Below are 27,556 nucleotides of genomic sequence, written 5' to 3'. Positions count from 1 at the left end.
GTGCCAGTGTATGCACTGAGTGACCACTACCCAGTCTGTATAACTAGACATGTTCTGAAATCATCTAAACATGGTCAACACATTTAAATATAATAGAGGGACTTTAAACAGTTTGATGAGGAAATGTTCTTAAATGATTTAGTTTGCAAACCCTTCAAATCAGTATGCAATATAGCTAATGTCAACATTGCCTTAGACAAATGGTATCAGATGTTCCATGCAGCCTTAGACAAGCATGCCCCAATTAAAACAAAAAGTGTTAAACACCAAATTACACCCAAGTGGATTAACCCTTGAGATCAATGAGGCTAGAATTTATTTACAGCGTTGTTCAAGGTATTAACATAGGTATTCTGCATACACAGATAATCTGATTATACTTCCGAGTCAAATGTGGTCTTTATAATGGCGTACATTCTCCTCGTACATGTTGTGACAAGTAGCACCCTAAAAGCAATGCAAGCATAAGAAAATGTGTAGCTTTCCGTAAAAGATGAAGTAAAGCAGACGATAATTTTTATTTATAAACACTTAGTATTAGAGATTATTAATAAAATTGTGTTACTTGGAACTGCATTTACATTTATGGTTCTTCACACGTGCGCAGCAAACATTAGCTGAACAAGCTTCAGATGCACTTTTTACATTATATAAATGTTTATACTAGCTTGTAAATGTGCTCCGAAAGATAAAATTTGAAATGTTTGACATATTAACTTTACCAGATCTAAATTATGGATCTCAAAAGTGTCGATATATTCAAGCAAAAGCTGTTGAATGATTGGCCTTATTTAAAAGTAATTTATATATTCGTAAAATTGCAGTTCTGGACCAGTACAAAAGCGCTGCTCTACCGTCTTAAAGGCGTACGAACGATACTGTTTAATCATTTTAAATCATATGCTTAAATAGCCTCTCAATGATAGGTTTATACTGTTTAAATGGCTCTTAATGATATGCTTAAATTAACTCTCTAATGATATGTACCTAATGTTTAAATGAGTTTACTTATATGCTTAAATAGCCTGTCCATTTGATGAAAGGCAGTAAATTAACTCCCATTTGGTTAAAAATATTTATTTGGCTTTTTGTATTGGCTTATATGTAATGTGTTGGGCTATAATATTGTTGAGGAGACTGTTAAACGTACGACTTTAAAAGAAAAATGAACTAATAAAATTATTCTTTGAATGGACAATGCATTTGTTTGTTAATTGTGCATGTTGGTGTATTTGTATGTTTAGAGGAAGAGAGAGAGAGTATGCTGTGCAAGTTGCAATATCCTATTTCAAGCTGAAAAAGTACGAGTCGTATGAAAATTTGTAAGTACATTTTTGACCCCCACATTTTTTATTTGACCCCCAGTTTTTACACCTAGGGTTTTGTTTATACCCTCAATTTTACACCCCTGGGGGATACACTGATTAAACACATACATACATTTTGTGGAATGACTTTTAATTGGGTTCATGTATCATTTGAGAGGAATCATTATTCAATTTATTCGTTGGAATTACAAAATGCTCGTTTAATGTTCGGACTAAAATATTATTTTGAGATTATTGTAAACTCATTCGAAACCATTCTGGATTATATCATTTTGATAAATGAAGATTGTTGGTACGTAAACTCGTTCAAGACTATTGGTATATCAGTACATTCAAAATTATTGGAACTTATTCAGAACATTCTATATATCTGGATTCTGATAGAACATTTAGGATTCTATGGGATTTATTTCACAACACTATAGGTTCCTTTTAATTTTTACTTTATATTCTAGAGAAATACATTTTTTATTGAATTCTACAAAATTATATGTTCCTTTTAATTTTCACTTTACATTCTAGGGAAATAAAAACATTATTAAATTCTACAAAACCTTTTGGTTTTGCTTTCTTTCTGTTAGTTACTTTTTAGACCATATAGTCGTAACAGAAATTAGAGGCTTGTTCGGGAAATTGGATTTAAGATGTTAAAAATTGTCTTTTGAAATTAAATTCCATTTAATTTCGATTTTTAATTGTCTATGGTAAATATTTAATTTAACACATTTTAAACAAAACTCTTCAGTCAAACCAAGAAACTTTCACAATATCATTTATGTCCGTTTCTGGAATTTTCAATTATGGATAGGTCTTATTTAGATGTGTTTCCACATATGGTATAACCTTCTTCTATCAGTGGCAGTACATATCCCGAATAATAAAATTTCAAGTAATGGGGAAGGTAGAAATATCGACAGTAATTTTAAGAGTTGTTCTTTGTATGTGATTTATAAATGAATCATAGCTGAGATGTTGATCAATGTAGGTACTAAGAAGGTTTTGTAATTTTAACACCATGCAAGTCTAAACCATTTCAAGTTACAAGTAGATCCATGTTAGTGGATAACCATTTATTTTGTTTTAGAGACATGAATTTGCATTCTGTTTTGTTGCCACCAAAGCGGTATGTTGTTGAGGTCAATTTCAAGATTATTTTTAATGGAGTCGAGAGATTTACCAGATGCATAGAGTGTCAAGGTGCAAACAACATGGGGTCTGTTAGTAAGATACGCCATGAACCAAACAACTGAGTTTGAAGAAAACAATTGTGCGCAGAAAGTCTTTTAATGACACAGAATGTTCAACATGATGGAATGCAGAATGGTCAACCAAGTGGTATGCAGAATGGACAACCAGGTGGAATGCAGAATAGTCAACCAAATGGTATGCAGAATGGTCAACCAGGTGGTATGCAGAATGATCAACCAGGTGGAATGCAGAATGGTCAACCAAGTGGTATACAGAATGGTCAACCAGGTGGAATGCAGAATGGTCAACCAAGTGGTATGCAGAATGGTCAACCAGGTGGAATGCACTATGGTGAACCAGATAGAATGCATAATGGTCAACCAGATTGAATGCTTTTTTACAATCAATTTTGCTAGTAAGTTCACTTGATACGATAGCTAGTAGCCACTGGTCTATAGCTTTCGTCCGTGCAGTTTGACCTGAATATTTTTGTCGAAAACCTAGTTGATATATACGGATTAGGTTTTAATTATTAAGACATCTGATAATTTTTACTTGCTGACATGTTTTTCATTAATTTTGAAAGCAAAGACAGAATAGATGTGCGTCGATAGTTAGATGGGTCCTTCTGTTCCTTCCCCTTATGAACTGCGAATACGTTCGCTAATTTCAATGACTAGAAATTTATGGGAAGTGATACTACAGTTAATTACTTCTTACCCTGACTAATTGATAAATCCGTCATTTTCATAAATATGGGGTGAATTCCATCTATACCCACTGATTTTTAGTGTCTATTTTATTGAGAATATCAATGGTATTATTTATCGTAATTAGAGAGATATCGAAACTAACATGATCGGGTATCCTTTCTGAAGGCAGTACGTTTGTCTATGTTAGGCTCCTTAAAATAAGACATGTCCAGTGTTTGCGAAATATTTGTTAAAAAGAGGTTCACTTGGTTTGCAATATCGACCTCATCGGTATAACAAGAGTTATGAACCATAATTTCACATTGAATTAGAGGTAGTTGTTTCGTTGAAGTTAGTTCTCGCATGTGATTCCAGATGGATCTGTTCTCATAGTTTGAGGCAATGGCTTCTTTTGAGCAGCTGAGTGATTGCGTTTTGCACTGATTAGTTTGCCTTTGTTCCTCCATAAACGGTAATTTGTAAGCTTTTTATATTTATGATAGTAGATTCATTTACTTAGCGCCATAGTGATTTCAATAGTATACCATTCTGGTTGTTTTGATCGTTTAATTCTTTTAATTTATATGTGAGCGTGTTTATTTTATATAGTAAGAAAACATTGGTACCAGAAAGACACGTCATAATCTAGGTCTATATTATAGAACGTTAATGAGCTAATATTTTGAGATAGTTCAAAACGAACTCCATTTCTAAAGCATCAGAATTACATATAAGAGTGTTAATTGTTGTTGTGTTGTTTCTCTGCGCTCTGCAGCTTACGGGTTGGACATATGAGATTGCGATTACTAATAGAGAAACAGGATAGGTTATCGAGTAGAGGTTGTTAGGGTAGGTGGTGTAGATGCAGTTGATCAGGATAGAATTACAGGCTGTTACACTTGTTGGAGCCGCACTTATCTGTGCAAGGTTGTGAAGGTGTATCATATATAGCAATTTACTGTTGGCATCGGAGAGGAAATCAATACTGTAGTTTCCCATGATAATTAATTCATTGTCAAAGCTGAATCAACCTCTAGATCGTGTTCAAATTGTTCAGTCCATGATGAGAGGGAACATATATAAATATATTAACTAGTGGAGAAACTTAAATCTATCCATATTGAATCTACAGTGATATTTCGAAATCAGATCCTCTCTTTTATATTACAATGTTTGAAACGTGCATGCCTGTCCCTCCTCCGATGTTTCGGCGTCAATGTCGTCTTTCCAACTAAACGTCACTAACAAAAATAGAACAATCAGGTACATTACAATCTAAAGTTTACCGTAATGTTTGCATCCATACGATTTCCAGAGCCAGTTCATTTGAGGAATATTAAAACCAAAACAATAGTAAAACTTTAATAAAGTTTTTTGTTTTTACAATCTGACCTTCCCAAATCTATCCAATCTGATCAAAGGATCGAATTCTATGTCTGGAATTTAAATAAATTAGACACCCAACAGTGTATGTCTGTCTTCTGCCAATCACCCTAAAGTCAACAAGCTTTACGAAGATCTCATCAGGCTTTGAAGAATATGATTTTTTATATTGATTTGATACAAGACACTATTGGGATGAGGGTATTCATTTGCTGTTAGTTAATCAGTTTCAGAATTATTAGATTTTAGTCCTTTCGGACTAGTTTCGGAAATAGTGTACGTGGACCAAATAAGTTATGAAAAAAGAAAATATTCTTTCAAACAAAGATTCAGAACTTAGTCGTCTTGACTATATCTCTGATTTCAAATATAAGTTGTCAAAGGTTTGTGAAAGTACCAAGAACTAATATCCACTGTACCCCGTCAAAAACGTCACTCTACGCAGTCAAAAATGAAGTGAAGGTATGAAAGAACTGCAAAGGAAAGACATTTACAACCTGATGATCCAGGCTATGTAAAATTGTCCTTGTACAATTGAAAAGAAAGTCGGTGACTTAAATTATTTCAATAACACTCGGGAGGAGGGGGAGAAACAGAAACATTTTTGTCATATAAATATGCTACACAGCAATTTGATAGAAATAGCCATGTTTATCAATCAGTCGATTTAACTATACCTATCGAATACAATCAAGATGTAAACGATGGAATTCAATCCGACTATGGTCAATTTGGTTTATCCAGTCTTAAGAATTTAGAAACATTAAACATCTGGACCAGAAACTTTCATATATAAAGCCACAAGGGAAGAGTGAACTAAAACAGCAACTAAGTGAATATAGCACTTGTTTCTAGAAAATCCAACAAGATCAAACACAATGTACGATGACGCTAAAATTTTAGATTCTACACCTATGAAACTGCATCTGTGCATCCGTGCAGGACGAACCTGCTTAAGCAGGAATTGGGGAAAAAAAGAAATTCTTTATTTGCTGTAGAATGATTTCATAAAACCAAGTAAAAGTAACAAGAGTTCACCGTGTATTCTTGCGTTGAAACTAGCGAACGTTTCCGTTTGTGTACTGCCTATCGAAACGTCAACAGTGTCACAAAAATAGATTCATTTCGAATGCAAAAAATCGATGAATGCATTGATAAGAATAGAAATGCAATAAAGTCACTAAGTTTGATCTCTTGAATATAAAGTGATGCCGTTTGGTACGAAATATTCTCCTTCAACATTCCAGCGTTTAATGAATATGATAACATCTGGTCTATTGTGACACTTACGTCGATGATGCTATCATATACTAAGATACGTTGAAAGATCATTTGGAAACCGCACTGAAATTCTTTGTTGGACTCAGAGATGCAAAGAAATCTAACACTTAATTTCGGTAAAAGTTAATTTTGCCGTGCTTGTCTTACATTTTAGGACATATTGTGAGACTCTGACAATTTAACCTGTAGAAGTTAATGTCAAGGATATCTTTGAATTCCCAGTGCCTTTCAGTAAACAGGGGACTAATACAATGTTCAGATATGGCTGGATATTATTTGACATTTTGCTGAAAACATTCCACAATTGATGAACCCCAGTCCAATTTGTTTAGTAAGAAATGCAAGTTTTATTGGTCTGATAAACGTCAGGAGGCTTTTTGAGAAATTAAAAGCCGTACTTAGAGGTATACCGGTTATATCAGGTCCAAATTTTAGCCAATCATTTAAGAGGTCTGTTCATGATGTAGGAGTTGGAGTATTGATTCAAGAAGATAAAAATGACGCAGATCATTCAGCGTGCTATTTGGCTAAAACACTAAACGAGCACCAAAGAAATTATTCCTCAAACGAAAAGGAATGTTTGGCTTTGGTATTGGCTTTGCAACACTTTGAAGTGTATATTATTTCAGCTCCTTCTTTATGTATTGTAGTCAGTGTTCAAAACACCCTTATTGTCCTTAACATAATGAAATCAAGAATCAGAAATTGCTGAGGTGAAGCAATCTTATGACCCATATCCTGGTCAACCTATTGTTTTTTAGGTTTTCATATAAGGTTGTGATAAACAAACTTATTCATAATATTTTAATATCATTTTTATGGAATCACTTTTAGTTGTGTTCCGATATAACTTTAGAGGAATTATTTATTGAATTATTCATTGGAATTACAAGGTGCTCATTGACTTTTCGAAATGAAATACTGTGTCCTGATTACAGTGAATTCATTCAATACCAATCTGGATTATATCATTTTGATGCATCAAGACGGTAGGTGCGTAAACTAATTAAAACATATTGGTATATCAGTACATTCAAATTTATTGGAATTCATTCAATACATTTGATACTGTTAGAGTTAGTGATTGAACATTTAGGATTATTTGTGATTTAATTCACAACACAGTAAGCTCCTTTTAAGTATTCTACGGAAATAAAATGTTAGCTGAATTTTGCTAAACATGCTACTTTTGCTTTTCCTGTTACTTAGTTTAAAACCATAGAGTCGTACCTATACATTCATGCATGCATGCAAGCATCCATGCATACATACATACATACATACATACATACATGCGTACGTACGCACGCACACACAAACACACACACAACGCACACACACATACACACATACATCCGTACATACATACATACATACATACATACATACATACATACATACATTTATGTACATCTGATTGATACAATATTAATTTTATCAACCGTGCCAACGTCAATTTATGTAACAGACTAAAATGTACATGTATATACTTGCGAACTGCCAATCGGCTCAATGCAAGCAAACGAGATCTAAAGAAAAGAAAATTGAAAAATAAAACATTTTAGATGTTATTCAACGTCTTTACAACAATTTGAGAACTTCTTTCAGGACAGGTCTTTGGGCAAGCCTAGCAAGGCAGTTTCCTTGGGCCCTGCGCCATCGGGTTCCCGTGCTCGCTTAGGCGTACCACAGTAACTGCACCCGCCGGGCACCGCTGCGAATTGGGCTTCGCAAACTATAAGGTCCAACCTGACTTTATTCGATTAAATGGAACATATATGACGGCTGAAGGAGACTATGATAATACGACCATCATCGAAACATCACAATTCATCAGATTTATGTACATTCCTGCGCGCATATATATATATATATATATATATATATATATATATATATATATATATATATATATATATATATATATATATATATATATATATATATATATATTAGTTCAACGTCCATATTGAAAAGAACGTGGTTGCTTACGATTCTAGGAAAAACTGAAAGTATATAAAGAATATTATGTGAAGCAACTAAGCAAAAAGTTAAATGGTTTTGGAGGGGAAGTATGGATTCCGTCAAGGACAATTTCCAGCCTCACATAAGAAGTCTTTCGCAACTTCAAGGTCATCTCAACAAATCAGATCTCGAATGTATGCCGATATCTACCATTCGGGTTTCTTCGGCTATTTACGAAACAAGGATAGAGCAGGAAGTTGCGAACGCGTCTAACTGTTTGCTATTCTAGCCTCTCAGTCAGTACTATGTTCAATCCAATCCTAGAAATATCCTAAGTGGTACAGATAGTTGTGGTTTATTATTTTGCGGGGAAGCAAAAATAGATGATTCTTCTTATAAATTACTTTGCCGACATATACTGGAGTAATATCTTTTGACTCACTAAAAAGGCAGAGGGGGTCCGAATGATAAGCGGGGTGGCTAATAGTCCAATTCCTGTACTGTGTGTAGCTACCACCCATATGTAATTATATGTAGAAGTATGACAAGGGACTAGTCATTGTGGCTAAAAATAAGCTTCTACCCTGTTGACCTATGTTTACAACGATATGGGCTGCGCACACCATTTGGCCCGATGTCAGCCTCGTTTGAAATTTTCACATATAAGTAATTTATGCGTTGAGTTTTGAAGTGAAATGTTTACCAATTAAACCTTACAGTACTAGAACGTCTGGTGTTAGCCTTAATATTTCTGTTTTTTCCCGTTATTTTTTACTAATTCGTTGAAATATGTGGAAAAGCAAGAATAAGCACGCGGTAGCAATGGTTTTTAGAAGAGATGAGCGCCACCTGGAAAGCAGTCTGTAACAGGAAATTGATGCAGTCAAGCTTCGGAGTGACACTAAGCATTATTTTGGCGTACATTCTTATTAAAGTGTCTATTTTTGGAAAAGGTTGATTGATTATCAATACTTCGATGCAGGGATCATTATTAAACAAGACTTGGTGATAAGTGAAAATATAATGAATGGCTTAGGATTTATTTAGTAACAGGAGCTAATGAGTACATGAAATGAAGCAATGAGGAAGACAGTTACAGCACCCATAGTACTGATGTATGTTACCATCCGACTACAAAATGATGGCGAGGTTATTGATCAAGTGGATGGGTTTACTGTTTTTTAACGTGTGAATTGGAGCATGAAGCTCGTTATCAGATACAAAACACTTGACTTTCAAAGCTCATTAGTTTCCATGATGCTTGCATCTTGATATACAGATAACATGATATAACCAAGGCATAAACTTGGAAGTTAGTATATATAGGCCAAAAAATCAGGATACATTGTAAACGTGTTCCTATTGTAAGCTGTTTGGAACCTTTAGTCGAAAAATAGCCTCATACATGCAACAATAAATGTTTAATACATGTTTTATATGAGACGAAACACAATAAAATACACGAGTCTCTCTCTCTCTCTCTCTCTCTCTGTCTCTCTCCGTCAAGATCAATGCACCGTACGTCTTTATTCAATCATTGCAAATATTCTACCAAGATGATAAAATTGAAATAAAAACAATTTCACTTCCGTAAAATAAAACAAAATGCCTTTCTCTGTGGTTGGTACTACTCGTTATATATAGCCAGCATGAAACACACTGCATGTGTCTATCATGATTCCCAGTATAAGAGTGTTGTTGATACCAGATTATGCCGATATGTACTAGGCTGTTCCTAGTGTTAAGTGTCTATTCTAGTTTGATCTTAGATTCCGTTGAATGCTGAGTGGTTCCCAGTGTTAAGTGCCTATTCTAGGTTGATCTTAAATTTCGTTGAATGCTGAGTGTTTCCCAGTGTTAAGTGTCTATTCTAGATTGATCTCAGATTTAGTTGAATTCTAAGTAGTTCCCAGCGTTAAGAGTCTATTCTGGTTTGATCCTTTTTTAAGTAGAATCTGTACTATCCTGATCCCAGTATCATAGCGTATTTCGGTTGATCAATGATTAAGCAGAATTGTGTTAGGCTATTCCAAGCATGAAGAAAATATTCTGATTTCCAATTACATGTATCCAAACTAAACTAATCTAAATATCAGAATACTATGGTACCAGTTCACAGTGGTCCCAGTCTACAAGAATTGTATACTATGTGCTGATCCAAGTCTACAAGGCTTGAATAATATGGTTTTATCCCAGTCTGCAGGACTTGCATAATATGGGCTGATCTCAGATGCCTAAACATAATGGGGATGATCACCTAGTTAAAGAAATACACAAAATTTATTAAACAGGCAAGCCATTATTATTGTAGAATGCGAGTATCCAATTGGGGAAAAGGCCAAACTGATTTTGGTATATTTATTTTCGAATATAAATAACAAATGAGTGCACCAGGCATAGAAAGCCATGGAGTCTAATACGTATTGTAATGTGTATCGTGGAAGTCATTGCCAGATATATTGATATTAAACCGATCAGAAAGCGCATTCAATTTTCAAATGTGAGAACATTATAAACTAATAGGTTTATAAACTGTAACAAAATGAAAATTATATTAGGTAAATTAATACTGATTACATTTTGTAAACCAAAAGAAGAAAAGAATCAACATTTACGACAAAAAATAATTTTAAATAAATGTCAACACTTCTGTGCAAAGTTATTAATATGAAGTTTGAACTACATCATCCTGTGATGTCCATTCATACTAACGGTGGCGTATCTGAAAATATAGCATGTCTTTATCTCTAGTGGAAATCAATATGATCACGTTCTAATGCAACAACAAATACATCGACTTAGCGCAGCAAGTAAATCATAAATTGATCAGACAACATGATGTGCCAACGGTAATGTACACAAATAATCGTGCGTAAATTACCAACCAATGACTGTAAGGTTCTACAAAGAAAGTAATGATTGATCCATGCCTCGATAACTGATTAGAAATAATTGCTACAAAATTATGCAAGTTTGTTTTCTTAGGAGACAAGAAAATCGACTAGAATTAGTACATTTAGAGAACTGTGATAATTTAAGAGATGGTTGTCCTTGAACCTTTAATGTGTCAGAAAACTGCGCGACCACGATGCTATTGTTGACAATTCATTGCGACAGTATGTCATTCTACAAATGAAAGTCTTAGACCCCTTGATCTGTAGAAAACTGCAATTCCACAATTCTAATGGTGGAACCTTCACTTTGTAAACTAAATCCTGCCATTTCTTTAAAGTAGTTGTAAAACCTTCATTGTAACAGAAAAAGGCAGTTTCAAATGGTAGCCTGGGAAACTTCGTTGTTTAGAAACCTGCTATCATGCATGGTCAACTTGGATCTTAAATGTGAGAATTGCCGTTCCACGATTGTAGTACTGGAACCTTCAATGTACAGACAACTGTTGTTCTACGACGACACTCGCAGAGCCTTCAATGTGCACAAAACTGACATTCCGCAATAGAAGTCGTGAAAATTTTAATGTGGCAGAAGACTGCCATTCGACGATGGTATTCGTAGAGCCTACAATGTGTAAAAAATCCTGCCACTCTAAGATGGTAGTCGCGGGATCTTCAGTATGGCAGAAAACTGACATTTGACGTTGGTGGTCGTGAAACTTTCGATGTCGCAGAAAACTGCCATTCCACAATGGTAGCCGCGGGACAGAAAACAGCAAGGGGTATATATACGGTATATATACGGGGCGCAGTCACAAACAAACAACACGGAAACACCGAGAAATTGAGGGAGTTCATAAGTGGCGTGAAGATCATAGCCTTGGAATGGATTATTTCATTTTTCTATTCGTTTTTCTCTTTGCAACTCTAGATAATAAAATAGGACAAATTAAATCAAATATCAGCCGCTACATTGAAATCTTAAAAGAGAGCTACTTGCAGAAGTGCGCGGAACTGGTAACGAAAAGCATACTTAAATAGAAGATAAGGTCTTAAACTCGTTGTTGTTATTCTAACGCTTCGAGCCAAGTTTCACTTCCTCCATATTGAGTAGTACTCGAATGATGTCATTTAGGAAGCTGATCAAGTTGGAAGGATCCAATCCTCTTACTTATGGCATTACTTCAATATCAAAATGATTGATTTTTAACTCGAATCCGCTTCAGTACACAATGATGTAACACAATTAATCAATATTACTGACAATTTTTATAACAATCCGATGGACAAAGATTAACTAAAAAATGATAATACAACTTTGTAGCTATAAATTAAGTCAGATTGTATGGAACTTAACTCTGTGACCTATCTACAGGTAAGGTCTAAAGCAGGTATGGGCAACATTCTCTAGTTTGAAGGCCGGATAAGTGCTTTTTAAATCCCCATGATGTAACTTAATGGATAAAACTAGGGCACTGGATGGATCTGGCCCGCGGGCCGGATTTTGCCAACCCCTTGTCTACAGTATAGACTGTTACTCCTCCATCGTCAAGTTGTGCTGAAGTTTATATTGCTTAAACTGGTTTAATGTCTGCTTAATGTTTAAGTTACTTGTTTCATGGAACTCTGTATAACAAGAAAAAGATTGGAAATCTATCCATAGATCTTAAAACGTTCGAGTCAGAGTTCGAGTTTAAAATTTCTTACCAGCCAGTCACAAGAAACTTTTCTACAGACTGGTAATTTTTCATTGGTTGCGAATGGAAACTGTCGCAAAAATCAACCTAGAATCTATATTATCCCCATGTCTAATCCATCCATGTTTAAAGTAAGTACTTGACATTGAATTATTTCCCACAATTAAATACACTGAGTCATTATTACACTGCGAACTTCACAGACGATGGATATGAAATATTATCCTGGTTTATGCAAGAAATATTTTATTTTTATGATAAAAGTACCAACACTGAAGGTCTCAAGTCAAGTTCCATTCAAGTAGATGAATGAAGACATTACTTTCCGGGCGCAATGTGACCTAAATATTCCTCTTTAATTAACTCAACTATAAAGAATACAATTTATAAAACATGAGTCATTATTAAACAATATTTATTTTTCACAATTATTCTTAGAATAATAACCATAATGATAGATAAGTATTCTATATAAGTAATAAACTGAACGCAAACAGCGCAAAACCAGTTTCTCACTAGCCTGGGCGCTTTGTCACAGGCAAAGATAAAACTGAGATGAGACAAGACAAAACAATAAACACAAAAAAGCGTTGAAATTATAAATGTTTATAAAACTATTTCTGCTAGAATCAAAGTTTGAAAATGTTTTAACTTTTGACTAGTTGGCTTCGGCTTGACTGACGATGATGTGTCTCTTTCTATCGACAAATGGATGAGGAACACCATATCTTTTATTTAAATAGGTGTAAACGTAAATTATATCCCAGAAACTTCATTGTTTTATTAGTAGTTACAGGTGAACAAAATGAAAAAGAAAATATTCTTTATCTAGTCTTCATGATTTCAATGTTCTAAGGCGGCATATCCAGTAAAATTCATTTTCTCTTCTAGTTTCGGAATTCTAGTTGGGGTTGTGAGCAATTGCAATTGGTGCTATATCACTGGAAGTGTTGCCTGAGGAAAAGAAGTGTTCTACAAATGGACTTTTGTCCAGCTTCTTTGTTATCTAGTCAGATCTGTGAGGATTGGTCCTTTTGTGTAGCTTTTTAGTTTCTCCGACATACTAAAGGCCACAGATACTGCATTAATGCAATAAATTACATTCTCTGTTTTGTACATTCTGTTTGGACGAAAGTTCATTTTTCATACACATTGATAATTCTTTAATAACACAAATAATAAGAAAACACTTGTTTCCTCTTGTCTTCCATGATTCTTGGGTTCCACAAACGGTGTTACGAAAGGTTAAATGTCTCCTATTACCATACGAAAGAATGCGCATATGGCATACCAATATACTCGCTTATAAGTCGAGTCCATGTGCAAGAGAAACAGACCCCTATCTGCTGTCTCATAATTCGCTGACAGATAGGGACTGTGTTTTGTTTTCTACCAACTACTCATAGCAAACTGTATAGACCCAGAAATATGGGACTGTGCAGTTTGCAATGGGACTCAAACTGATAAGCAGGTACATACAGTGTATTACTCGTGATGAGATACATCGTATCTCCACCGCTGTATCGCGATACGTGCAATATAATGTTACAAATGCACTTCTATACTGGTTGAATTTTACTTTCAAATATCAGGATTTTTTTTATACAAAGAAAATGATGTTGTCCTACAATGCCTAGGCTTATCATTGCATACGCTTCGCAAATTATTAACAAGTAGGCCAGTGTTTACATGGCGAGCATACATTGAAGTATTGCTATAAAATGAGTGACCTTACCCAAAGATCAAAACGTTGCACAAGCATATCGCAGAATGAATTGTCTCAGCTTCGTAATGATTCATCTTTAAAACGAAGAAAACCCACCAAAGGGTTTAGAAAATAAAAATAACAAAAACTGTACGCTAAACATTGTCTCACCTTTTCTGTGACTGTGACCTTGATCCCAAGATCAAAGAGGCAAGCGAATATATTTCCGAAGAACAGTCTTAGCTTCACGGTGATTCAACGAAACTATCAACAAAAGCAATTAATGCGTTCAAAAAAATAAGCAGAAAAAACTATAAACAAAAGCCTGATCACAAGGGGTTTAGGAAATAAATATAATTAAAAAACTATTCGCTAAACTTTATCTCACCTTTTCTATGAATGTGCTCTTGATCCCAAGGTCAAAGTGAGAAATACGCGAGTCACAGAATGAAATGTGTTAGTATTATAATGATTCATGTTAAGTACGGTTAGAATATGTCTGTGCAATATGTGCAAATGAAAATCTTGAAACCAAAACCTGCTAACGGTGACTATGCAGTTGCTGGAAAAGTGACGGATAAGCAAGTGCCAAGGTAAACTGTAACGACAAAAGTCAGGATCTTTTTCTGATTTAAATGAAACGATTTGTAGTGTGCAGTTTGCATTAGAAATTATGTGTGCAGTTTGTGTATGAAATATGTGGGGGAATATATATATATATATATATATATATATATATATATATATATATATATATATATATATATATATATATATATATATATATATATATATATATATATATAGATAGATAGATAGATAGATAGATAGATAGATAGATAGATAGAGAGACAGACAGACAGAGACTACATTTTCAGATAGTAGACTTCATGTCCTTTTGATGATTTCTTTTGATTATGTGTTTACATAAACTTTGCTCCAGATAATTACAGAAAAGTTACAATTATCTCGCTACTGAAAAGGGAAATTGGTCACAAAGACACAAATAATTATAGACCTAAAGCTCTTATGACATTTTTTTCAAAAATATTTAAATGTAGTGTAATATAACGATGTGAAATCAGAATCTCTGATAATCCGTTGTTTGTTTGTTTGTTTGCTGTTTTGATTTTTTGAAGAAAAAAAAACATAAAAAGGCAAGAAACAACAGACAAATCCTTTAAAGGAATATGTCAGCTGTTATGTAGAACGCAGCTGCTTTGTGTTTGCATGTTTTAGACCCAAGTAAGCATTTGATTGCCTCAGTCATTGGACACTCTTTAAAAGGTTACTTGATATTCAAATACCTGTCATACTATAGTCATCTGGTATAGCAACCAGTCGTTCTACCTGCTTTCGGGAACTGAGAAATATGGCTCCTTCCATATAACCAATGGGGTGAGGCAGGGAGGTTTCTTGCCCATTGTATGAGCTGGGTCAGGGTCACGTGGGGTTACAGTTGACACCTAATTTGCTATTTCTTAACAATGTTAGTTTTTCTCATGATATATCACTGATTAATCATTTTGATGCAGGTTTAAGGAAATTATCAAATACACGTGAACGATACGCATTCGGGAATGATAAAATCTATAATAATGAAAACAATCGGTATGCGTAGTCTTTCAGTCAACTTTTTTCAAATTATCATCTAATTTCTCTGTACATTTTAACAGCCATGTTTGTGTATATACCAACCGTGATAGCTATTTGGATCATATTTTAAGCTCCAATCGGTCAGATCATGAAGATATGATCAGATATTACAGCTTCGGTTTATTTAATTAAACATGCTTCTAAGTAAAGTTTGAAATTTTTCTTTCAGTATAAAAATCAGATTATTTAAATCTTATTGCTGCACAATGAACTGTGTTCCTCTGTGGACAAACTTTAGTGAATGTATGAAATAAAAATGGATTATTGGTTATAACAATTTTCCATTAAGCCTTCCAAGATGGAACCGTGCTTCCAGTATGTTTGTAATCTGTCGCGTATTCAGTTTTGAAGAATTAATGAGAAATTATGTGTTTTCAATGATGACAAGAATATATAATAGTAATAATTGTATCTTGAAATATCTGTTGAACTATGATATTAAATTCTCGGATTACTGATAGATGAAACAAAGTACTCGTAAAATGTCTTACATAATTTCATTCTGAACAATGCCAACAGTCTGTAATTGTAGATGTGTCTGTATATTTGTGCATAAAAGATCTATGAATTTTTGTTATGTTTAAAATGTTTTTATTTTATATTTATACTTTAATTTAGATGTATGGTATATGCAATCTGAAAAAAGAGAATTTTTATCTTATAAGAGTTCAATTAGACATTGAAGATTGAAATCCAGTGTTCAATTTGCACTAGAGTTCAATCAGACACTAACGATTTAAATACAGCGTGCCGTTTGCATTAGACACTTACGAATTAAATACTGTGTACCGTTTGCATTAGAGTTCAATCAGACACTAACGATTTAAATACAGCGTGCCGTTTGCATTAGACACTTACGAATTAAATACTGTGTACCGCTTGCATTAGACACTTACGTTTAAAATAATGTGTACCGTTTGCGTTAGAGTTCAATCAGACACTAACGAATTAAATACAGCGTGCCGTTTGCATTAGACACTTGGGTTTAAAATACAGCGTACCGTTTGCATTAGACACCAACGATTTAAATACAGAGTGCCGTTTGCATTAGACACTTACGAATAAAATACTGTGTACCTTTTGCATTAGAGTTCAACCAGATACTAACGATTTAAATACTGTGTGCCGTTTGCATTAGAGTTCAATCAGACACTAACGATTTAAATACAGCGTGCCGTTTGCATTAGACACTTACGAATAAAATACTGCATACCGCTTGCATTAGAGTTCAACCAGATACTAACGATTTAAATACTGTGTGCCGTTTGCATTAGACACTTACGTTTAAAATAATGTGTGCCGTTTACATTAGAGTTCAATTAGATACTAGCGATTAAACTCCAGATAAAGCCGGTTAATTGGAATGGTTTTTGTTTTAAAGAAGTCACTTTTGGTCCTATCATTGTCCACGATCAGAAATGGCGACCCCATCTTCTTATTCAATTTAAATATGAAAATAATCTTTCAAAAATAACCAAAATTGCTCCATTACTAACAATAAAATCTCAGTTATTATACTAAATCATACAAAAACTAAAAAGGGGGGAGGGGGCAAATTGGTGCGAATTGTTATCAGTAAAATAAGCTCATGGTAAATAATTTCCAGAAGACATGTACCGATTTTAAAAGTAAATCGACTGTTTTTGTCGTAAATTATATTACTGCTAAAGAAATCAAGTGCAGCATACGTTTTCTCTTATTTATCCTTGATCTGACTAATCGAGTGACATCATTCTTGAAATATTTTCCCCGCCAGGATAATCAAAGTGTCGGAATGCCGATTTGTACGTAAAATGAATCGTTGACTTTATCTTTCAAACCATTTTTCAGTCATAAATACAATTAGCCACTGTTCATCTCCAACGATATTAATAAAACAAATATGAAATATAATAACAATGGGTTGATTGTTTAAATTTATCATCCCAGATCAAATAGGAGTTAAGTTTCTTTCACAACGAGACGCCGACGCAGCCGACTCTGGCTCGCCAGAGCATCTCTCGGACTCACAACTATCAGATTATGAGTCAAGTTTATCATCAGTTTCCACCCACAGACGGCATCAACAGTATATATATATATATATATATATATATATATATATATATATATATATATATATATATATATATATATATATATATATATATATATATATATATATATATATATATATATATATATGTGTGTGTGTGTGTGTGTGTGTGTGTGTGTGTGTGTGTGTCTGTGTGTGTCTTGTATACGAATAAATGGCCAGACCCAGTCGATGCCGTCTGTATTCTGTATACGGATAAATGGGCAGACCCAGCTGATGCCGTCTGCATTTCTTTACGGATTAATGAGCAGACCCAGTCGATGACGTCTGCATTTCTTTACGGATTAATGAGCAGACCCGGTCGATGCCGTCTGTATTTTGTATACGGATACACGGACAAACCCATTTAATGCCGTCGTATTTTCTATGCGGATACACGGACAGACCCAGTTGATGCCGTCTGTATTTTGTATACAGATATTTGGGTAGACCCAGCTTATGCCGTCTGTATTTCGTATAAGGATAAATGGGCAGACCCAGTCGATGCTGTCTGTATTTTGTATACGGATACACGGACGGTCCCAGTCGAAGCCGTCTTCAAGAAGAAGCTATGTATACTCTAAGGAAAAATACATACCTTTCGTCTTTATATGGACTGTTTAGTCTTAACATGTTCGCGCGTTCTCTGCTTCTGAGTGCAATAGGAGCATCCTTTGTTCGTAAAAATAATTTTTGATGTGTGTCAAAGTTCAGTCTCGACTTATCGAGATTCCTTTTTTAATGTAAAATTTAATTACTTAAAATACGGAAATACTATAAGCACTCTCCCTCATTATGCCCTTCTGCATCTCATTCATCTTTATTTATTTTTTTCTTTTCTGTCTTCTGACATCCGAATCTCTTGATCTTATTCTTATGAAATAGATGTTAGATCTATACATATTTTAATTATGACTGTATTGACACTGTTTGCATCCGACATGATTTTGTATTACACTAAAGCTACTTGAAATCAACAATGTACAATGTAACATTTTTGTTACCGTTATCTCTTGCTTTCTTTTTTCTTCTTTCTCTTTGACTGTCTATATCATCGTTTGGTGCAATAATTATGTTATAGCTAAAACAATTCATGGATACGTACTTGTGACCCTTCATAGAACACCACAGGAAGAAAAACTATTTTTTGTGTAGACCAATCCACCCAAGTACAAAATTGCACACACACACACACACACACACACACACACACACACACACACACACTATATGGTAGCAATTTAGCAAGTCAAATTATCACATATATGTGACAGAATATACATAATTAGTGAAGACGCAAACGATATTTCGTTGTTTATAGGCAAACTATATGAAATGTGCTGTTCTTCTAATTATCTCTTCAGATTTATTACGAAGTACTTCATCGGATTTAATGCAAAGTAATTCATCGGATTTATTACAAAGTATTTCATCAAATTTATTACAAAATATTTCGTCGGATTTAATACAAAGTAATTCGTCAGATTTATTACCAAATATTTCATCAGATTTATTTCAAAGTATTTCATCAAATTTATTACAAAGTATTACATCAGCTAAAAGTATTCGTAAAAGTAATTTAGAAATATTTAAATTGTAATTCTGAATAGTTTTGGTGTTTTAATGAAATATGGAATTCATCTTTGATTTCCCCACTCTCGTAGATATCAGATAATCTATTAATAGAAAGTTCTCTTAATGGAAATAGACTGTACGGCCGTCTTATTTTGTTATTGTTAGGAACATATATTGGTCCTATTCTATAATTCCTATAACTTTTTAAAGGGGCTGATACATTTCCCTTTACATCCCACTCATGCAAGTTACAAATTAATAACCGTCCTCTAAAGTGCACAATAAATAAATCAACATCGCCAATATCTTGTAATATCCACAAAAACAGACCCCATGTTTACAAACTAGTTGTTCGATAAAAATTGCATAACAAACAATATCCATCGTGACTTCCATTCAGTCTCCTCCTACTTCCATTGTATTCCATCAGGCGCTAAAAGGCACAATTACGTTCAAATTTGCTAGAAACTAGTCTCTATGAAGTGTTACGATGGTTGACTCTGACAACACGTCAATTGCAATTAAGCATTATTCACATACAACATCAAACAAAACGTTTTATTTAATAAACATAAAGTAGCTTTATAACAACTCGATAATCCAAGAATCGATATTCAAACAAACAAAGAAGCCACAAAAAAAACTACCACAATTGAACTGAGCGACTTACTGAATTTGTTGTTTGTGTATTCTAATATTGCTGAGTGCAACGTCATCGTGAGAATCACACGAGCTCCATTGCCGAAAGTTATTCCTTTCAAAGTGGAATCTGCCATCGCTGCTTAGGATGAAGGAGGAAACACGTATCACGTTCATCGAGAACTGTACATCCTCATTAGCTTCCAGTCAGTAAATCGTATTTTGAAAGTGTCAATATTAGTATAAAAGGAGATCTAAATATTATATGTTCCAAAGGAAAATCACCGTGAAACTACATGGTTCTGCTGTGAATTATGACATGTATCATCTGTATCGAGAAAATCGCTCGACAACGAGGACTTTGTTTAGATGTATTAAAATCTGATTGTTTGTACGGTAGCACCATATTAAAATCAACATTCAACCGTTTCTTATACTTTCTTGTGAAAGCTCTCGAAAAGGACAATACATATCCAGGGAACAATGCCAGAGTAGTTCATATCAATAATTTTTTGCATTCGTTGTTCAGCGAAGTGGGCGTGTTCTTCGAACGCAAACTAGCTCAACGACAAAGCGTTGACTTCCGATGATGGTCCTCACAATGTTTGATTTAATGAACGTCGAATGAGAATCTAACTATGAAGTAGTTCAGAAATGATGTATCGTTTGCATTTAGACATGTGGTTGCAAAACAAGTAGCTGCTGAACGGAGTGGTTGTATTTCTGAAGCTAAATCGATGTAGTACCGTGTACCATTTGATCACGAATGCTTACGAGTACAAAACTATGATCGAAGAAGTCAGACTTTTCGTTCCGCGTGTGGAGCTCTTACCTATGATGGTAAACGACATCAGTCAAACTCTCAGCAGAAGGACAGCCATGCATTCTCTACAACGAATGGAAGTCAAAACCTTCACTATTGACTCTGGACTCCCAAACAAGATCAAAGATAACGTCCTCGAATGTCAACTACAAAGACAGTTGCTTATCGCCATCGTCAGCTCTGCGGATCTTAACTCAGACGTCTATCAAAAACGTTTCGAGTTCCAATACGTCAACGTGACCAAGACAGAATTCACCCAAGATGATATGTCGTTGTGTACCAAACCCCATGAACATAACCTTACCCAGGAAAATTACGTGAGATCTTACTTTAAGCTGTTTGAAAAGGAGGATATGCTTTGTGATATTTTTATTTCACTCCAGACAGAGACGACCGATATTTCCACCTTATAAAATGGCACCAATTTCGTATGGAACTTTACTATGTAGTAACTATGTAATATATTCCCCTAGTATCAAGGACAACGGAACATCTTCAAGACAGAACAACAGAAAAAAGGAATTCCACCTATTTACCAGTAATTTCCGGAAAGCAATATTAGCATTAACACGACTTACAGCAACATATTGTACTTTATCAAAGAAATTGTCAAACAATGAAAACTTCAAATTTAATGGAAGTAACCGGAACAAATATCGACAATCAGCTAAATATATGCAAAGACGCCCGATACAGGCATCCTATACTCTTCTAACTCAATATAATCTTACGATGTATAACTGCGGTCAGACCTGATGAGAGCAGCGGGGAAGACAGATCGGCTGATGAAGAAAAAGAAGTCAGTCTGGTAATTTCGGCTTATTATCGCTCACGCGTATTGGACACATTAAGAACGAATTCCAGAGTTTCGTACGTCGGACCAAGGAAACAGTCATTAACACACCAGGCAATGCAATCAACTAGCAGGTCAATAACATATAATGTAAGCAATGTCAATAGGAAACAAGTCAATAACACACACCTTAAGCAATGTCAATAGGAAACAGGTCAATAATATATACCAAGTAATGTCAAGAGGCAACAGGTCAATTACATACACTAAAAGCAATGTCAGTAGGAAACAGGCAATTACATACACTAAAAGCAATGTCAATAGGAAACAGGTCAATAATATATACCAAGTAATGTCAAGAGGCAACAGGTCAATTACATACACTAAAAGCAATGTCAGTAGGAAACAGGCAATTACATACACTAAAAGCAATGTCAATAGGAAACAGGTCAATAATATATACCAAGCAATGTCAATAGGTGACAGGTCAATTACATACACTAAAAGCAATGTCAATAGGAAACAGGTCAATATCATACACCGCAAGCAATTTCTATAGGAAGCAGGTCAATAACACACCAGAAACACTGTCAATAGGAAACAGGGCAATAACATACAGCAAGCAGTGTCAACTGGAAACAGGTCAATAACATGCACCGTAAGCAATGTCAATAGGAAAAAGGTCAATAACACACATCAAGCAGTGTCAATAGTAAATAGGTCATTTATCTTACTATATCTAAGCAACGTAAATAGTTAACATGTAAATCATACCAAGCACACATATCCATACTCCTTACGGAAATTATTTAATGTAATTAAATATGCCATATCAGAATAAGTAAATAAATTACTAACACCGTGTCTAGCCAACCCTACCCTACTCCCATTCTACTGCATGACTGAAATGGGGAAAAGCATATAAATTACGTTCTATAACTCTGTTTCGACACACGTAGATAATATACGGTGGCTTAAATTACAGCCATCAGACCCCGCCACACAAAGTGTCCAAGACTACAACTCACTAAAGTAATTAGGAGTAGTAGCCAATAACTGAACACAAACTTAGAAATATTATGCAATCAAAACCCCCAAGACCATTAGGTCCGACAGCATAATGAGGAAAATCAAACGTAAATACAATTTTATTAAATATAGGTGGAAAATACCTAAGCAATCAGGACCCCATCATATTAAACCTATGGACATTTTTAATATAACTTTCCCACAGTTTCGCTTCATGTGAACCTACGACGTAATGTGAAGTTCTATGCCGTGCCCAAGTTACACATATTACTTTTTAGTACTTTTGGAGCTTATCGAAGATGGTAAACTATATTGCATCTGTTGTTTGTAAAATGAACTCATCCACTCAAACATAGCGACCATGCCAGTCAAGAAACTCCTGTTTGGTTTGAACAAGATGACAATGTTATTGAACCCATGGCGACGATCAGGTGTTACGTATATTTGATTTAATTATATCTGATTTAATATATATTTATTTCAATTAAATTAATGATATTGTAATGTAAATTTATTCACTAGAGATGAAACTTCTTTTAGAAAATAGTTTGACTTTGATTGTTAGTTTATAAACACCAGATGTTGATCTAAATCCTGACCTTGTTTCAGAATTTGTAGCTACCTTCGTAAACAAGTTATATTTTTTTTAAAACGATTGGTTGTTTCCAAGGTCATGATGGAACTTTTTCTTTAAGATATAAACATTTTTTTCTGAGAGTAAAAATGATTGGTTTTCGTCAGGGTCACACTGGGTAAACGTGAGTTGTGACAAGTACTTGCTTCTATAAACTTCCAGAAGATGATCACGTGACTCTTCGTTACGTTTTAGAAAGCCCATATAACCCATGTTTTAGAGAATTAATCTCAGTAGAGGCTGGGATGTTAAACTGTCAGTTGTATGTTGTGCTGTTTGGAGTTATTTCAAATTACTTTGTTTGGAGTTATTTCAAATTACTTCGATTCAAAAGGATTAATTCCATTATTTTTCTGGAAAATACGTGTGCTCATGTAATATTGTGAAACAAGGACAGTTTTTTAATAAAAAGTTATTCAGCTATCAGAAACTGGAGTGATAATTGTTATTTCTACAAGGAACTGTCGACTTCAACATTATAGATTGCAGCATACGTCATCGTCTTCCATCTTGAATTCTTCGTCGGGATTCGAACTTGAAATCAGTAGAATATTTTGTTATTAGGACTACTAAAATTGTATTCTCGGATTATTTTTGGATTATTTTTGGATTTGATTCTATAAAACCATAAGTTCACATTTTTTTAATTTTTACAGAATTTTTCCAGGGAAATAAATTATTGTATTTTTTAAAGCTTATTGTTTCACTCTTTCTTGTGTTACTTTTTATTTTTAGCCAAAGCAAGTGACATAAGATAGGTTAGATATTAAAAATTGACGAATGAAATTACTGTTTTGTGTAGTGGGGGAGTGGGTAGATGAAGACCACCCACATATATTCAACAGCTGGTCCTAGATTCCTGTTGTCAGTCATAAAATCATTTTATTTTTACAGCTCCTTTTCTTTCTATTTGGGGATAGGGTCGTGTAACATTTGAGTATGATGGGTTTATGTTAGTCCATTTTCACCTCATTTTCATTCATTATTGGTAGACAGTGGCGTCACTAGGGTTGGAGTCACCCAGTGCAGTAAATCATGGTGTCATCCCCATGGACACCCTTCCTGCACAAAAATTCAAAACTTTTATAGACAGTCACGTGTGGTAACTCATGGTGTCACCCCATGGACCCCCTTCCTGCAAAAAAATTCTAAAATTATATAGACAGCCATGTGCGGTAACTCATGTTGTCACCCCCATGGACCTCCTTCCTGCACAAGAATTCAAAATTTTTATAGACAGTCATTTTCGTGTCAACCCTTCTGATGGTGTCACCCGGTGACCAATGGATAGGTATGGCCCCATTTCTCATTCGACAAAGATCGGTTGAAATAAAATTTTAAAAAAAAATATATCCCTTCCCTCTTGATGGGATTTCATAATAAAAAAATAAACTGATTGTACAGATTCTGCCAACCTTCTTTCAAAATTTTAGAGGAAACAAGCGATAACATTCCACAATATTTTCACTGAAGGAATCCAGAATGCTTTGAAAAACGAAATTGCGCTCATTCATGAGTGACCGGTAAACCTCAGACATGACGCTGCCAGGTAACTGAGATGTGCAAAGCGAGTAATTGAACCATTGCATTATCTTGACCCTCGTTCTACATTCCTTAAAGTGTGATTCTACTTGTTACAGAATAAATCGCTTACAAACCAAGCACATCTTGTTTCATTTTTAATTGGTAACAAAAATAATTTTATTGTATGCAGCATTTAAGTGATTTCTGAAAGAAAGCTGCAAATTGATAATTTAAAATGACATGAAAATATGCTAGAACCTATCCCAAACGCAGTGTAAACTATTTATCTGTACAAAAGAAAATAATGCCGTTAAGGGGTCAATCGGCACACCTGTAAATGACAAATGACGTTAAAAACATCTTACCTTGATATAAGGATGGACTCCAAATAATCGCTAGAATCAATACAGCACGTGTCCAGAAGGTGAAACAAGAATACATCTTTAGTTTTATGGATACATTATCACCATGATATCTCATTTTCATATCGCCAGTTTCTCGGGAACACAGATATAAACTACCAACGATCAAACAGAGAGCGAATATTTTTCCGCGATAAATCGAGCATATGTCAAAGCCTTGCGTATGTCTTTTCTATGCGAGAAATTCGCTGTTCATGCTTCAATCATGAACAAATTCCATTATGACTTAATTCCATCGAGGTTGTCTCAGTGGATTGCAACAAATGTTACAACTGGCAATGGGGAAAATTTCATCTCCTGATACATTCATGTTCAATAGTTTCGCCAAAACCGATCAATTTTTGTTATTCGCTTCAGTTCACATCAGCTTCCCGCTTGGAACGTGACAGTAGCAGACGACCTTCCTTGCAGCTATGTTAATCGGACGCACTTTCATATATAGTTTGAGCCCGTGTTTAGAGTAATAGAAGAATGCACTGGAGCTGGAATTACTGGGTTTTTTTATTTTTAAAAATCCAAGTGGAACTTACACAAATGTGTGGGGGTGTGGGGGTGTGGGTGTGTTTGTGTGTGTGTGTGGGGGGTGTAAGTGTGTGTGTGGGGGGGTGTAAGTGTGTGTGTGTGTGTGTGTGTGCGTGTGCGTGTGTGTGAGCCTGTGTGTGTGTGTGTATGAGCGTGTGTGTGTGTGTGTGTGTATGACGAAGAAGAAATTTTTTTTGAATGTTCTATCATACCGAGGCAATGAAAATGCCTTACTGAAATAAACTGACTGATCCTACAGTGGAATCGAACCAGTACCGTACCGCACTCGTCACGAGTGGAATGCCTTCAAGCTAAGCCACAAAGGCTATCCCAAAGATCTGTCAGTTTGGCTCTCATAAATATTGCTTTGTTTACTAGACATATATACGTTTTTGCTGATAATAATTCTGCAGGACTAGTCAATTAAAAATGCAATTATTGGAGCTAATTGTTTTCCTTATCAGTTCAAATATCGCTTTCCTTTTACTTTTAGTGACCGAGTTGTAAGGGTCTGGTTTTCGTTTGTTAAGGTGTAACGCAGTTGTTCAGCACGTGATAAGCTATACATGCCGGCAAGTGTATCTGATGAAGGAAGAACCTCAGACCTACGGGAAGAACCTCAGACCCACGGGAAGCTACTTTCAACTTTCTCACATACTAACGATTGTCGAGACTATACTTCATAGATGTGAGTGATCTAATTTTATCAGTTTCTGTCTGAAGATCATACATTTTCTCCGTTCCGTTTAAATAATTTATGTTATGCATTTTACAATTGCATTTAAATTCTTTATTATTTTTTAACTTTCATAAAATCGATGTATTTATAGTCAGAAGTAGTCGTACTACCCATTTAGATCAGCTGGCCTCCAGAAGCTGTAAATAACACAGGTGCTACCACACCTTCAGATCTGTACAAATGTGCTTCAAATATGAGCTCATGTTTCTGACACTGTTTTAGTGCAATTTTTCAATACAGTGATATATATACATCACGTCATACATTATATACATTATCACAACAATCTCATATGTATATGTATATATATGTCAATGTAAAGTATGTATATATATATATATATATATATATATATATATATATATATATATATATATATATATATATTCATATGTATGTATATCTATATATATATATATAGATATATATATGTATATCTATACATATATACATACATATATATAGATAGATATATATAGATATATATATATACATATATATAGATATATATAGATATATATACATATATATATATCTATATATATATCTATATATACATATATATAGATATATATTTACACACACACACACACACACACACACACATATATATATATATATATATATATATATATATATATATATATATATATATATATATATATATATATATATATATATATATATATATATATATATGCACACACATATATATACATATAGATACATATATGAGGACTTTGTATTGCGCCTAATTTTTAGAAACTCTAAGCGCTTTACAACACAGACTTAGCCGACCCTGGCAGGTTTTGAACCCGCGTCATTTGCAATACCAGTTAAGCGTTCTACCAAATGAGTTACCACCGCTCCAGGAAAGAAGTGAAAAGAAGAGAGAATTATAATTTTCAATATTGAAAATAATTTTGTACTTTATCATGTCCCATATTCAAACAAAATCTTTATTGGACAAGTAATACGTAGCTCATTATAACTGAA

The 27,556-nt window shown here is 34.4% G+C and overlaps 1 protein-coding gene across 1 annotated transcript in view; it reads right to left on the bottom strand.

Moving 5' to 3' along the window:
- Nucleotides 1-25,738, bottom strand: part of LOC149790382 (uncharacterized) — a 148,290-nt gene extending 122,552 nt beyond the window's left edge. The window contains exon 1 of the mRNA XM_089972429.1: nt 25,243-25,738. Within this exon, the coding sequence (XP_089828555.1) occupies nt 25,243-25,363 (121 nt within the window). The 5' untranslated portion in view covers nt 25,364-25,738. The remainder of the gene's footprint in view (nt 1-25,242) is intronic.
- Between the last annotated feature and the right edge of the window lie 1,818 nt (nt 25,739-27,556).

Source organism: Sinohyriopsis cumingii, chromosome 10, assembly GCF_028554795.1.
Source record: "Sinohyriopsis cumingii isolate HCF-2022 chromosome 10, ASM2855479v2, whole genome shotgun sequence".
In the NCBI taxonomy this organism is placed as follows: domain Eukaryota; kingdom Metazoa; phylum Mollusca; class Bivalvia; order Unionida; family Unionidae; genus Sinohyriopsis; species Sinohyriopsis cumingii.
Note: the sequence above shows the minus strand (reverse complement) of the source record. Positions and strands in the feature narration are given on the sequence as shown.